This window comes from Sorex araneus, chromosome 4 (genome assembly GCF_027595985.1).
Source record: "Sorex araneus isolate mSorAra2 chromosome 4, mSorAra2.pri, whole genome shotgun sequence".
Lineage (NCBI taxonomy): Eukaryota > Metazoa > Chordata > Mammalia > Eulipotyphla > Soricidae > Sorex > Sorex araneus.
The window spans coordinates 121,217,683-121,232,216 of NC_073305.1; the positions used below are offsets into that span (position 1 = coordinate 121,217,683).

Sequence of the window (14,534 nt, forward strand, 5' to 3'; positions counted from 1 at the left end):
AAAAATCAAATCAACACGGAAGCTTAATTGCCTTTCTACTTTAATCATTACATGAATAATGTAGTTATTATTTTACAGAATGTCAAATACATGAATCTTCAAAATGCATCAATGACAATTAGGAATATCTCAGCCAGGATTCTTTCAACTACTTGAATTAGAAAATAGAAAAGCAAAGTGTAAATTTTGAGGTTGTTTAATTCACTGAAAAATAAACCTGAATACTTGAGTAAATGTTTTTTATTTAGCTCACTTTATTTGTCATAGTAGACTTCAATAAGTATAGAGATTCAGACTATTTTCTCTGTTATAAATAGTTTAAAAACTGATTCTGGCTCATGTGCCTAAATAATTCTATTTTATGACAGAAAATAAGTAACATCTCAAACTACTGATGTGCATATATTAATATATAAAATATACCCAAGTTCAATCCCTAGAACCACATGATCCCCTGAGCACTGCTGGCAGTGACAGGGGAGAAACACTCAACTAGTAGTTTCTGAAAAAATTGAAAGCAAACCAAAAAATGAATAAAAATAGAATAAATTCTATATTATTGAAAATACATCTAAAATCCATGCCAGAGCCTGGCAAGGTACCCGTGATGTATTAAATATGCCAACAGCAGTAGCAAAAACGGTTCTCATTTCCCTAACCCTGAAGGAGTCTCCGGCTGAGTTGGGAAGAACGAGAGGGCTGCTACTTAGCAGAAGGCGCGCACAAGTCAGTGAACCGGAAGGTGCCCTGCAAGCAGCTGGCACCAAGACGGCCTGCCAGAGCGAGCCAGGCAGGGGCAGCGTGAAGAAGCCGCCCTGGTACCGGCCCAACACCATGGCACTGCGGGAGATCGCTGCTATCAGAGGTCCACAGAGCTGCTTATTCTCAAGTTGCCATTCCAAAGGCTGGTGCGCGAGATTGCACAGGACTTCAAGACCAACCATGGTGCTGCAGGAGTGTGAGACCGACCTATTGGGGCTCTTCCAGGATACCAACTTTTGCGACATCCAGGTCAAGCACATCACCATTATACTCAAGGACAACCAGCTGGTGTGCCGCCTCCGTGGAGAGAGGGCATAAAGTTTACGATGCTAACATCTCAGAGCTGGGATCAATGGAGACGCTACTGGCGCCCACTCGAGCAAATCCATGATTCTCGGGATGACAGGGCTACAGTGCATGTCTCAGTTCAAAGAATGTTTTGAAATAAATTCATAACAATTTGAATCCTAGCTCCACTACGCAACTATTTGTAAAGGGTTCTTTGGGAGATATTATTTAAAGTCCTATTTTTCATTTTTATTATAAGCAGTTTTAGTTCAGATTATTCTAATACTTTTTAATTCAGACATTTCTTTTTTCAAGACACAGGATTTTATCACTGATTTATGAATAGCCTTGCTACAAATGTCAGAGAGACAAAATGTCATTGCATAGCATGCATATACTAATGCGGGATCTTAATCCTTGTTAAAATGTGAAAATGAGCTAACCACAACCAGGGGTGAGGGGTGGAGATTTGGGACAATGAGACAATGATGCAGGAAACACACTCTGGTGCAGGGTGTGGGGCTGCAATGTTGGATGCATGAAGCTCCATTACTAACAGTATTGTAAATTGTGCTGTGTCAAATAATGCTTTAGCTAGTAAGTGAAAATATACTTATAAGTACTAACATTTTGTTTTACTTTATTTTGAGGGGAGACATCCACATCGATGCCCAGAAGCTATTCTTGTCATATTGTTCTAGGTCATTTGTGGTTATGCTTAGGTAGGTAGCCTGCAGAACCAGAAATTGAACTCAGGTCTTCTATGAGCAAAAGCCCAAAATTAAGGACTATTTATTAAAGTTGTGCTTTAATTTTATTTTATCATTTGTACTATATTCACTGAAAGCATTGTTAAGCCCTGTTTTTTTTCTTCTCCATCATGTTTTCTTTATAAAAGTAGATCTGACTTTCTGACCTACATTATTTTCCCAAAGAATCTGTCATCATTTAATAAAAAAATTATTTCTTACAGAGTAGATCTGCTACTGCTAAATTCCTTCTGGTTGAACTTTGTTGTTATTATTGTAATTTGCCTTAGAAGTTTTTCTTTGTCATAATTGAATAATTTTACTGGATAAATTTTTCAGGATTTCTATTTATTTTTATTTTCAGTTTTTACATATTTGATTCCGTTTTATTTTTGCTGCTCTGTTTCTGACAAGACAGCTGATATAGATCTTATTTTTGTTCCTATGTAGAATGTCTGGACATCCTCTTATTTCTAAGGTTTATCTTTGCCTCTGGCACAGGCAGTTTAAGTAGAATATTCAACAGTGGTGTTCCTGTTTTGTTTTCCATAATTTTTCTACCAACAACTAATTTTGGAAATACCTTAACTATTATTAATTCAGATGTTTCTCTAATATACTCTAACTTTTTTCTCCTTTTGTATTCTACTTTCTCATAATTTAAACATCTTAAGAATGTCTCATAGGTCTTGAATGTTTATTCTGCCTTTATATTTCTTTTTCACTTTGCACCTCAGTTTGAGATGTTTCTATAGACATAACTTCACAATCACAAATTTTTCTTTCAGCTATCTCCAAACTTCTAAAGAACATATCAAAAACATTTATGTAACATGTTATATATATGTATATATATATATTAATAAGATATTTTCGGTTGAGTCTTAGAGCTTTTCTTTTACTACTCATCTCACCTTCAGTTCTTTTTTTTTTTTTTTTTTTATTTTTTTATTATAGTTTATTTTTAATTAGTGAGTCAACGTGAGGGTACAGTTACAGATTTATACATTTTTGTGCTCATGTTTCTCCCTTACAAAGTTTGATAACCCATCCCTTCACCAGTGCCCATTCTCCACCACCAGTAAACCCAACATCCCACCCCCCCTTCCCAGTCCCGTCTCCCCCCACCCCACACTGCCACTATGGCAGGGTATTCCCTTTTGTTCTTTCTCTCTGATTAGGTGTTGTGGTTTGCAATAAAGGTGTTGAGTGGCCATTGCGTTCAGTCTCTAGTCTATATTTGGCCCGCATCATCTTTCCCCCACATGACCAACAACCACATTTTACTTGCTGTTCCCTTCTCTGAGTTGCCCAGGATGAGAGAACAGCCTCCAAGCCATGGTGACAACCTCCTGGTACTTATTTCTACTATTCTTGGGTGTTCGTCTTATAGTCTATTATTCTATATTCCACAGATGAGTGCAATCTTTCTATGTCTGTCTCTCTCTTTCTGACTCATTTCACTTAGCATGATACTTTCCATGTAGATCCACTTATATGCAAACGTCATGACCTCATTTTTTCTAACAGCTGCATAGTATTCCATTGTATATATGTACCAGAGTTTCTTCAACCAGTCATCTGTTCTAGGGCACTCGGGTTTTTTCCAGATTCTGGCTATTGTAAACAGTGCTGCGATGAACATAAGTGACATCACCTTCAGTTCTTATGTGAACTTTATGTTACCTCTTGCGTAACTTATGTTACCTACGTTCCCAATAACATAAAACCAGTATCTGTACTGTTATGATGCTCTGTATACTCATATTTTTTCATTTTCACATGTATCGGATTTTTTTTATATTGTGAAAATTGCAGTGGATACATCAGGTAACTGAGGATGAGATAAAAGGCCTTTAGTGTGAGCTTTTATGCTGATCTAGTAAGGTTATCATTTACTGTTAACATCTATTTACTGTAATCTGTTTGGTTGCTTGTTTTGTGAAGCAAGGTATATTTTATTGAAAAATACTTTCTTAGATTAATGGGGAGAAAAATACTTTCTTAGTTTGTGGGGATAAGGAAGGGAAATGTGTTCAAGAAAGAACACAGTTTTCTCTGGTGCAACATAAAAAAGCAATGAAACAAAGACGAGCAAGCAAGTTACATGTCCATGATGAACTTGAAGACTATTTAATTTAGTTCTATATATGAACTATTTTGACATTTTCTTGAATTTTATCTGTGTCTGATTTTTGAGGGTCTTGATTCTATGGATTTCTTATTTTCATTATATAAAAAAAAGTCCTCGTGCTTTAATTCTTTGTGTGTCTGCTCTATTTCTAGAACTACAGTTACATATATTAGACTCCTTAATATTTTGCACACACAACGACGATTTACTTATTTATATTTTTCAATTTCATATTTATGGTTATCCTTAACTTGCATTACGTCAGTTACTTTCTATTTAAGTTCTTTTGAGTACTTTGCTTTGTAGTATTTTCTTTTTGCTATTCAAATTTAGTCAAATTTTAATTTCACAATTTGTTTGTATGGTTCATCTCTAGATGTTGAATCTATTTAAATATCTTAAGTTATTATTACCTTATACTTTTTTGGATCTTTCATTTATTTCCTTTTGATATCAGTAAAGCACTGTGCTTTACTCTGTGTCCATACAGATTATATTTGTGACAGTATAGTTGCCCTTGCCTGTTAATTTTATCACTTTCGTCATGTCTCAACTTATTTTTTAATTAACTTTCCTGGATAAAACTTAAATGTTCCTATTCCTTTGCATATAGAATAGCATTTTGTTGAATAGTTGATTAATAAAATTTGTATTGCTTAATTCTAGAGTTTTAAATTCTGCTAATTAATCTTACACTTAATTTTGGTAGGTACTTAATTAACTATAGCTCCATTTAGTTATTTCAAATTTTGAGTTCTTGGTTTTGTTTAGATTGTGTGTGTGTGTGTGTGTGTGTGTGTGTGTGTGTGTGTTTGGGGAGTGGGATGTCATGTCAAAGGACAACTAGGCAATATCTTACCAAAGATTAAAGCCAGAACCTGGAACAAGCAAGACATGTGCTTTACCACTTGTGTCACTTTTCTAGCTTTGTCTTTGTCAGTTAAGGTTTATTAAGGTACATCTAGTCTAAATTTTATTCAGAACTAGTTTAGCCCTATGGTTTATGTGTATCCCTTCTGGAGTATTAGGTTAAGTATGTAATCTGAAATGCAATAGGACATCTCTTTTTCTAGTGGATTAGAATTTATATGATTCTCAGCTCCACTTTTTTCCATGCATCCCTTCATTGAAATGCACCTTAAAATTATATCAGTGATTTGTCTAATTCCACAAGTTCTTTTTTTTCTATTTTTCCTTCCTTTTTCCCCCTTTGCTTTGTTTTCTTTTTTATTTAGTAAAATTTATTATTTAGTTTTTTTATTTAGTAAAATAGTGGTCTATGCTTGAAAAAACTTTTTCCTTCCTCCCAAAGAATAATTCCAGTAGATAGGCAGACTACATTTTCTATGTTTCCTTCCTTTCCAGAAAAAAGAATGTGGGTAAGAGAGCTTGTACAGGAGGTAGGAATTTGCTTCGTCTATGGCCAACTCCAGTTCAATCACCTACATCATATACAGTCCCCCAACATCACCTGACACTGATCATAGAGTCAAGAGTAGACACTGAGCATTCATTGTTGGGTGTGCCTGCCCCTAAAACAAAACAAAACTAACCCAAAATATCTTCAGAATTCCAGGCCTCTATTAACTTCTTTATTGCATAAAAACTGTTGTTTAATAGTTTTTCCAATTTCCTAGATGTGTACTTATATTATGAATCAGACATTTTTCTTTAACCACCAACTTGTCATTAAACAAAACTCTGAAGTCCTAAAGCCAGAAGGGAATATTTGCACTTTCTAATGACTTTGTAGGGAGGAAGTTAAATAAAAAATTGAGAAGCACTCACATAGTGAAACATAAAAATAAAGTATATCTACTACAGGGTCAACATCTTTTGACTTTGAACCAGGAAATTTATGCTTTCCGCATTTTATAGTTACTAATTTTAAGTAAGAATTTAAGGTTACTTGATTTTGTTATTTGTATTATATTACAACTTCTAATTCTGTTGCAGCTACTGCTACTAAAAATATTCATATTTTTAAATATGTGTAGATAGCAAAATCTTTAAAATTCATGTTCTAATAAAATACTTTCGATAATTTTCCTCAAGTGTAAAATCATTTATTTTGTTAAAATTGATTCAGATACTTTCTCTAATAAATTTCTTTTCCAAGAATGTGAAAGACATTTATTATAGGCATGGGAATAGTCTTTGAAATTAAAATGTTTTTAATCTAGCTATATATTCACAGAAAGAAAAAATACATTTGAAAAAATCAACTTGGATTATAGTATTCTAAATATTTAGGAAAAAAGGTGAATTACAAAAGTTTTATTAATTTTTCTAGCTCTATACACAAATTGTGTTTTTACTTTTAGCATGAATACAACTTGCTAAATATTTTTTGTTTGTTTGTTTTCGTTTTGAGGCGAGACCCAATTATACAATTATAATGCATGGCTTCTGTTCCTCATGCAGCAGTAAGTGCATGAGCTCACTGACTTGCTCAGAGGACTATGCATTGTCAGGGATTGAACCCAGCACTCACTCCCGCATGCAAAGTACTTTTCTTTTTTTTTCCTTTCTTTTCCTTTATTTGCATTTGTCTGTTCAGATTCACCATGGATTTGTACATTTTTTTTTATTTATTTTATTGAATTACCATGTGGAAAGTTACAAAGTTCTCAGGCTTATGTCTCAGTTATACAATGCTCAAACACCCATCCTTTCACCAGTGCCCATATTCCACCACCAAAAAAAAAAAAACCCAAAAACCCAGTATACATCACACCCCACAACCCCCAAACACTCCCCCCTGCATAACTGATAAATTTCACTTCCTTTTCTCTTTACCTTGATTACATTCCATATTTCAACACAAAACTCACTATTGTTGTTGGAGTTTCAACACAGAACTCACTATTCTTGTTGGAATTTATCCCCCAAGAATATGGCCCTATTGACAGGGAAATATTTGATAATTAGTTTTCCACTGATGAGAATGAAGAGATAAAACATCTTATAAGGTTTACAATTTCTGTACTTTAGTAATTAAGTCCAGGGAGATTTAAGTTGGAAATTGAATCATTTCCCTTCCTGGAGCAGCATGGAGCAAAACCTTAGTTCACAGTCTGGATACATGGTTGCAAGCACTGGCTGGAACCCCAAGTCATATAGCTGCCTCTGGATCCTGCTCGTTCAGCAGCCAAGCGGCTGTGCAAAGGCATGGCCACCCGGGTCGAATCTCAGCGGAGCTCGAGCCGGCTCTGGCCCCGACCCGAGACTCGCAAAGTACTTTTCTGATACCAATAATATGTTCCCAATGCCACGTCAGTAATAATAGAATAGTTTGAAAAATGAGAAAATAAGGAAGTCATGGAATGACTAAGGGAAGCAAAGGGATTTCAGTTTGAAGTAAACTTAGTTAAAATATTTGACATATTATAGATTTTTAAATTATAATTAATATTTTAATACTTAAAATAATCTGGTGCTCCACTGGCTATAAAGCAATGCTCTTAGCATCTTCGGAAGTTCTTAGACAGGACAAGCTGGCATCTCTAGTGCACAGACATCATGAATTCTAGGCTGCTAATCAGCAGGCATAACTAGGAGAAAATCCTTCAACTACCTATGCTCCATTATGTTGATTACTGAAATTGTGCTAATAATCACTTTAGAGGAGAGATGGGCTCTTGTTATTTTGAAGATCTACTTAAGTGCCCTAAACTCAGAACAAGGTCATCACAACAGAACAGATGAGAAATTTACCTAGAGAGGGAAAAAGTCAAATTCAAATATTTTTCATTGTTTAACATTTATATTACCTTTTCCAAAATATCTTTACAGACCCTAAATATATCTCATATGCACCAAACATTAGTATTTTCATATAGATATTAGTATTACTTAATCTTAATTCTTTTTTGCTTGAAATAAAAACCCTTATATTCTGTTAAAATCGTTTATTTTATATTCATTTTCCTTTATGATTGCTAATAGACCACAACTGGAGACTTTTGAACCTAGAGTCATTTCAGGGTCCTTCACATTTGGCACTATTCGTTGTGAGCTGATATTATTAGAGATGAAATTCAGGGAGATTAGTTGAAAAATGAACTAGGTGAAAAACAAACTAGTTGAAAAACTAGTTGAAAACTAGTTGAACTAGTTGACAAACGAACTGAGGTTACATTTTCTCTCAATGGAATTAACATCTCCGAATGCAGCAGTTATGTGTACCTGGTTTGAGAACTCAACATGAGGAACAACTCAACACCAAAACTGTGCAGGAGGAAGAGAGCAGCATAGAACGCCTTCAAGAGCATCGAAGAAGTGGTTAAGAGGACGAAGAACCTCTGGCTCTTGGCACATCTTTTTGATTCCACTGTTCTTCCTGCACTAAGAAATGCCTCAGAGACCTGGGCCCTAGCAAACAGGATGGGAATGCTTTTCGGGTATCCCAAAGAGGAATGGAAAGAGCTATGCTTAGAGTATCATGTTTCACTCGTGAGAGAAGGAATCCGGAGTTCCAACTTCCATCAATGGTCAAGAATCAAGGGAAGCTGTCTCGATTGCCAAGGCAGCAGAAATCAGATGGGCCAGACACATAATGTGATTCAGAGACGGCTGCTGGACTAGAGTCCTTACTGACTGGATTCCATGGGATGTCAAAAGACTGTGTGGCTGCCCACCAACGAGATGGTCAGCCTTCTTCGTAAAAACCCTGAATGAATGGTTTGAGGCTCTTCCTGTTCCTGGAGCGAGCAGATATCATTGGGCTACATTCGTGCAACAGGGACAAATGGAGACGTTACTGGTGCCCACTCAAACAAATCAAAGATCAATGGGATGACAACTGATGACAAATGATACAAGTGAAATTCAGGGTCTCACACGAGTAATGTGTTCTGTAACTTGAGTTATGTCTCTGACCCTTGTTATTTGCCTTTTTGACTCCACTTGCAATAAAATAAATGCTTTTTGTTAATTAACTCATGAAATGGTAGACGAAGATATAGTACAGAGGACAAGGCAGGCGCTTGCATATGGTCGACATGATTACAATTTCAAGCACCAATCAAGATCCCCTAAGTATTCCTAGGAGTGAGAACTGCCAAAGGTGACCACCAAACATCAAAAATAATCCATGGAATTAAAAATGGATATTTCTTTAATAAATAGAATGCAACTTAACCATTGAACTATCCCTAATAATTATTAATGAAATCATTAATATATAACATAAAGAATACACTGAAGATCTGGTAAGAATAAACTTTCAGCTCTGTAAATTCATATATTCTAAATTTATTTTATATGAAATATCTTGAGTATTCTTTCTGCATTTTTAATTTTAGTGACATGTTAATTTCCACTTTATACCTCAAAGACTACATAAAAGCCTATTACTTTAACAGTTGTTTGTTGCATTATTATCTTAGAAACAATACTTGATATTTTATACTGGTTTATTGATATAAGACTGAGAAATTCACATGCATAGAGATAATAGACAAATATTCAGAGAAAAACTGAGGCATAAAGTAGCTTTATGTGTCTACAAATCTATGCAAAACAAATGTGATGCTATTTTCCCCAAATAATTTTATTTTCAGAAATGTAGAAAATGTTTGCATCATATGTAACTGTTTCCACAACATTTTTGAACAAAACTAGGCTGAAGATTTTAACAGATGCTTGATAGAAGAGTTTATTCTACTAGCCATTCAACATGTTAAAACTGATTTGATGTCTCAACCTAGTAACAACCAGTAAAATGCAAAAACATCCCGTAAACTACTTTATAATTTAATTTCAAAATTAGAGTGACAATCCTAAAAGTTGTCTAGCATATATGCATTTTTGAACACTCGTAAACTATTGTTACTAGTATAAATTGAAACCACTTCTCCAGACCACTGTTTGACAATATTTACCACATTTTAAAATAAGCTTAGCCTGTGGCATGGAAATTTTACTACCAAATTTATTTTAATAAAACATAGACATAAGTATATGGCAGAGAGTCTCTTGCCCGCACACCTGGCTGTTTTCCCTGGGGCTCCTCGGAAGGGGTGGGCTCCAGCTTCCCTCCCCACCCCAAGCAGAGCTTCGGGCGGTCAAAGACCACCGGAATCTAGCTGCAGCCATGCTGAAGGCCCCTCTTCACACGTTTGGACAGGCCTCATGCATGAAGGTACTGGCAGAGGAACCCAGGTGTGTGTAATCCCATCAATGGCTAACATCCAGAGAGACTTAAAAGCAAGCTCTGAGAAGAGAGTGATGCAGAGAGTCTCTTACCCGAATGCCTGGCTGTCTTCCCCGGGGCTCCTCAGAGGGGATGGGCTCCAGCTTCCCTCCCCACCCCAAGCAGAGCTCCCGGCGGCCAAAGACCACCGGGACCTAGCTGCAGTCATTCTGGAGGCCCCTCTTCACACGTTCGGAAAGGACTCATGCATGAAGGTACTGGCAGAGGAACCCAGGTGTGTGTAATCCCATCAACAGCCAAAATCCAGAGAGATTTAAAAGCAAGCTCTCAGAAACGCGAGGCCGCAAAGCGGCTGCGCGATATCTTTTGCCTACTTCTCCCTTTGCAAGAAACTGGCAATCCTCTGAGTTTCCTGCCCACATGGAACAGCCTTGCAAGCTTCCCATGGTGTATTCATATGCAAAATCTAATAACAAGCTGGATCTCATTGCCCTGACCCTGAAGAGCCCCCAGTGCAACATCGTTAGGAGGGCCGAGTCGAATTAACTTCTAAAATCTCAGGGAAAGGACGATATGAGATGTTACTGAGTCCGCCCAAGAAATCAGTGATTAACGGGATATCGTGATCGTGATATATATATATATATATATATATATATATATGACACATATTGTCAAGCAGGAACTTAGTACCTGATAGAAGCCAATATTGTGGACATATTGTGAAAGCTTTATCTCGGGTAAAACAGCAAGGGAACAGAAAAAAAAAGACAAATAAACAACAGCAGCAACAACGGAAACCCACGGTGGTGGTGGAATGAGGAGTGGGTATTAGGTTAGAGGATATGGCAAATATGGGGGGAGGTTGATTTGGTTAAAAATTGTCGACTCAGTTCACATATGGTGAACTCTGAATCCTCTTTTCTGTGCGATGTCTCTTCAAAAGACACTCCGGAAGCTCTCTTCTAGTCATCTGCCGAAGGATGAGTTTTGGTTTTGTGGTATTACCAGCTAAAGAACAGATTTTTACCTCTTGTGCATGTAAGCTTTATATTCTTCACAAAACTTAATATTTTATCTGTGATAGCAGTTATACAGGGGAAACAAAATAGACTGGCAACACCTCTGCCAAGAGTGCATTGTGCTGTTTGTGTCAGAACTATTAGGTCAGAATTTTTAATAGGAAGTCAACTGTAAGAAAAAGTATCCTATAAAATGCAAAAATAAATGATTGTAGTATAGTTACCCAATACTGTATTAATATTTTTCTGCACAGTAGCACTGTCATCTCGTAGTTCATCGATTCCATGCTTCAATGCAGTTTAATATTCCAATTGAAAATAACACTTTTAAAACTTGAAAGGGACTAAAATAACTCGTTTGGTATTTGACTATCATCTTGTAGAGTATATTATGATTTTCTTATAATCAAGCTTTATTTTATATAAAAATATAATATTAAAAATTGTAATGTTGATCCAATACCAAATTCTATAGAATCCAAATAATCTCTCCTAAAGGTAATATATTTCATTTATTTTATAAAAGACTAAGAATTAATTATATCTGTATGTTATGGTCTTTATCTGAGACATGCACATCACTGTATCATAATATCAATACACTTATTGAATTACGGTTTTAGAATAGTCTAATATTTATTGTCTTGTGGCCTACTAAAATTATGTTCCAACTTGGAGTGATACAACTAAATATAACCATCGTTAAAGTAAGGATATGTAGAAATTTACCTTATTTTAAAATAGATTTTTTTGTTTATATTTCTTAAATTTCTCCGTAATATTTTTCTATATAACTCAGTAGATTTTAATAAAGTAAAATATAACATTAGATTTTAATAAAGTAAAATATAACATTAAAAAACAAAGCATAATTTTTTATTGCAAACAAAATTTTAATAAGACTAAAATTAATTTTAGTGTGAGTATAACTATCATATTTTGAAGATTTATAAATTTGTGAAATATTCACTGATACTAATTTTTGCACAAACTGACCATTGTTAGATTTAATTGAATCACTGCTTTCAGGATTAGTTATTTTTGGTTTTAAATAAATTAATTAATATTTGGTTTGGACTCACTTCATTTTCAGACTGGTGCCCATATTTTACCCATTTTAAATGTAACAAAATACTTTAAAAAAAATACTTTATTTCCAATGAGAGATATGAAAATATTTTACATTGGTTAAAGATTTAATTGTGCTAAAATATGCATTTTACCCTCATCAACTATAGTCATCTATTTGATGAATTATTTAGATAATAATTTCTACTTTGTGATGCAAAAATGAATATATATGCTTTTAAGTAATATCTTGAATATTTTTTGAAAATTTTTCATAAATATCCTCTTAAGAATCTAATGTTCTCTAAACCACAATAACTTGATAGAGCATATCCCATATTTTTCAGAAAGTTTTTTTCTGGAGGGTTATGTTGGTTATGTGCATATTAGTTATAAACAGAATCATAAGAGAAAAATTAAACATTAATATGACTGAATTCTGCACTTAAATTAAATGGGAGAGTTGTATCTTCTAACATACCCGTGTTCAAGGATAGTGAAGCTATATAACCTAACAACCTTATTCTTTATTAGAAAACTTTGTATTTTCTCCAAAGGATTAGAGAGCTTGTTCCTCTAAAATGAAAATGAGCATTAAGAATTTATATGTTGTCCACAGCTGAGATAAAGTGTCTAGGCAAGAGGAAACATCTCCTGTGATTTTTGCAGTGCAGAAACCACCACTGGGACTTGAACTGTGACCACATAATCCGAGCCAACACATGGCCACCCTGCCCAGGTAGTCTGTCCTAAGGAAGTCATGGATTCTTGGCCCCCAGTTAATCTCCCCCCCCCTTATTGCATTGAACCCACATCTGTACTCTCACGAGGGCAGCCTGGCAGCCCCAAGTACATTAGGCCAATAGTCTATCAGTCTATTACAACCAACATAACCCCCAAACTCACAAAAATAACAGTGAACAACAGGAATCTAAGCAACCCCGATTTAAAAGTTAAAATTACAGTAAATTCAAACCAAAGAACACATCCCCTGAATACTGATTCAGAATTCAGTGTAGAAGCTCTACACAAGTCACACGGAACACCAAAGAGGAAAGCAATAAATATCCTTTAAGAGGAAAGAGGAGACCAGCATCTTCTGAACTCCCACACAGTTCTCCCTGACATTGAAATGGGATCACTGATAGTGTACTTGAAGGCTCCACCTCCAAACTATCACAAGTGTGGGTGGTATGGAGGAAGAGGACAGAAGATAGGTAAGATAGAGAAGGGACCAGTATGACAATAAAAGTTGGAAATGATCATGTTTATCAAGAACTAAGTATAGAAAGTATAGGTTTATACATTGTATATATTGTATACAATTGTATACAATGTACAGGAATATAAAGGTATATACATGATAACCTTTTACTATCTGTATTGCAAACCACAATGCCCAGACAGAAAGAGAGATAGAGATAGGTGGGGGTGGAGGGTAGAGAGAGAGAAGGTGGCTGGGAGGGGGTGTTGAGGGATTATTGGAGGGAAACTGGGAACACTGGTGCTGGGAAATTTACACTGCTGTATGAATAGGTGTTGGAACATAGTATGACTGAAACCCAATCATGAAATGCTTTGTAATGATCTATTGCACAATGATTCTTAAAAAAGGAAATAAATTTTAAAAGGAATTTACATACGTCATCTAAACCAAATGAGTGCTACTATACATTAATTATAAAAGTTATTTATGTTGGACATTTGAAGTAAATTTATTAACTACAGGGCAAACTGTAAAGTACTTTTAAATAAAATGTGTAGATGTTCTAAAAATATTTACAAATTACCTATTGAATTTCTTTCCAAAACTTATTTTATTTTTATATTAAATGATTTAAGAATATTTTAAGCAAACTTTAAATGTTAAAAAGTTTTAACATTTTTAAAATTTTTTAAAAAAAGTTTTTGTAAAAATTGTAGGAAAAATAATTTATAAATAACATTTAGCAAAATGAGTTTCTGTATTTGTTATTAAAAAGAATGTACAAAAGAATATATAAAAAATTAGTTACAAACATTTTAAGAGTGATTTGTTGCTATCTTAGGTACCACATGTTCCTGATTATTTTACTTAGACCTAATATATATATATTGCCATGAAAGTATTAGGATTTGTGAAACAAAAAGTAAACTATTTATTTTCCTTTTTAACTTTTGTCTTGGCTCCTTTGGGGTCACATCTGGGGACATTCAGGGGTTACTCCTGCCTCTGCACTAAGGAATTATTGGTCATGGGACAATATGAAATGTTGGGGATTGGACCCGGGTCCACTGCATGCAAGTAAAATACTTCTGAAAAATTATACTTCTGGTTTGATCAATAAAACTCAATAGAAATTACTAAAGCAAAA

General features: G+C 34.8%; 1 protein-coding gene across 1 annotated transcript; it reads left to right on the plus strand.

Moving 5' to 3' along the window:
* Positions 1 to 618: 618 nt before the first annotated feature.
* Positions 619 to 1,080, plus strand: LOC101547138 (histone H3-like). Its single transcript, XM_055136713.1, has one exon. It carries the CDS (start codon positions 619 to 621, stop codon positions 1,078 to 1,080), a length of 462 nt encoding a protein of 153 aa, XP_054992688.1.
* The last annotated feature ends 13,454 nt before the right edge of the window (positions 1,081 to 14,534 follow it).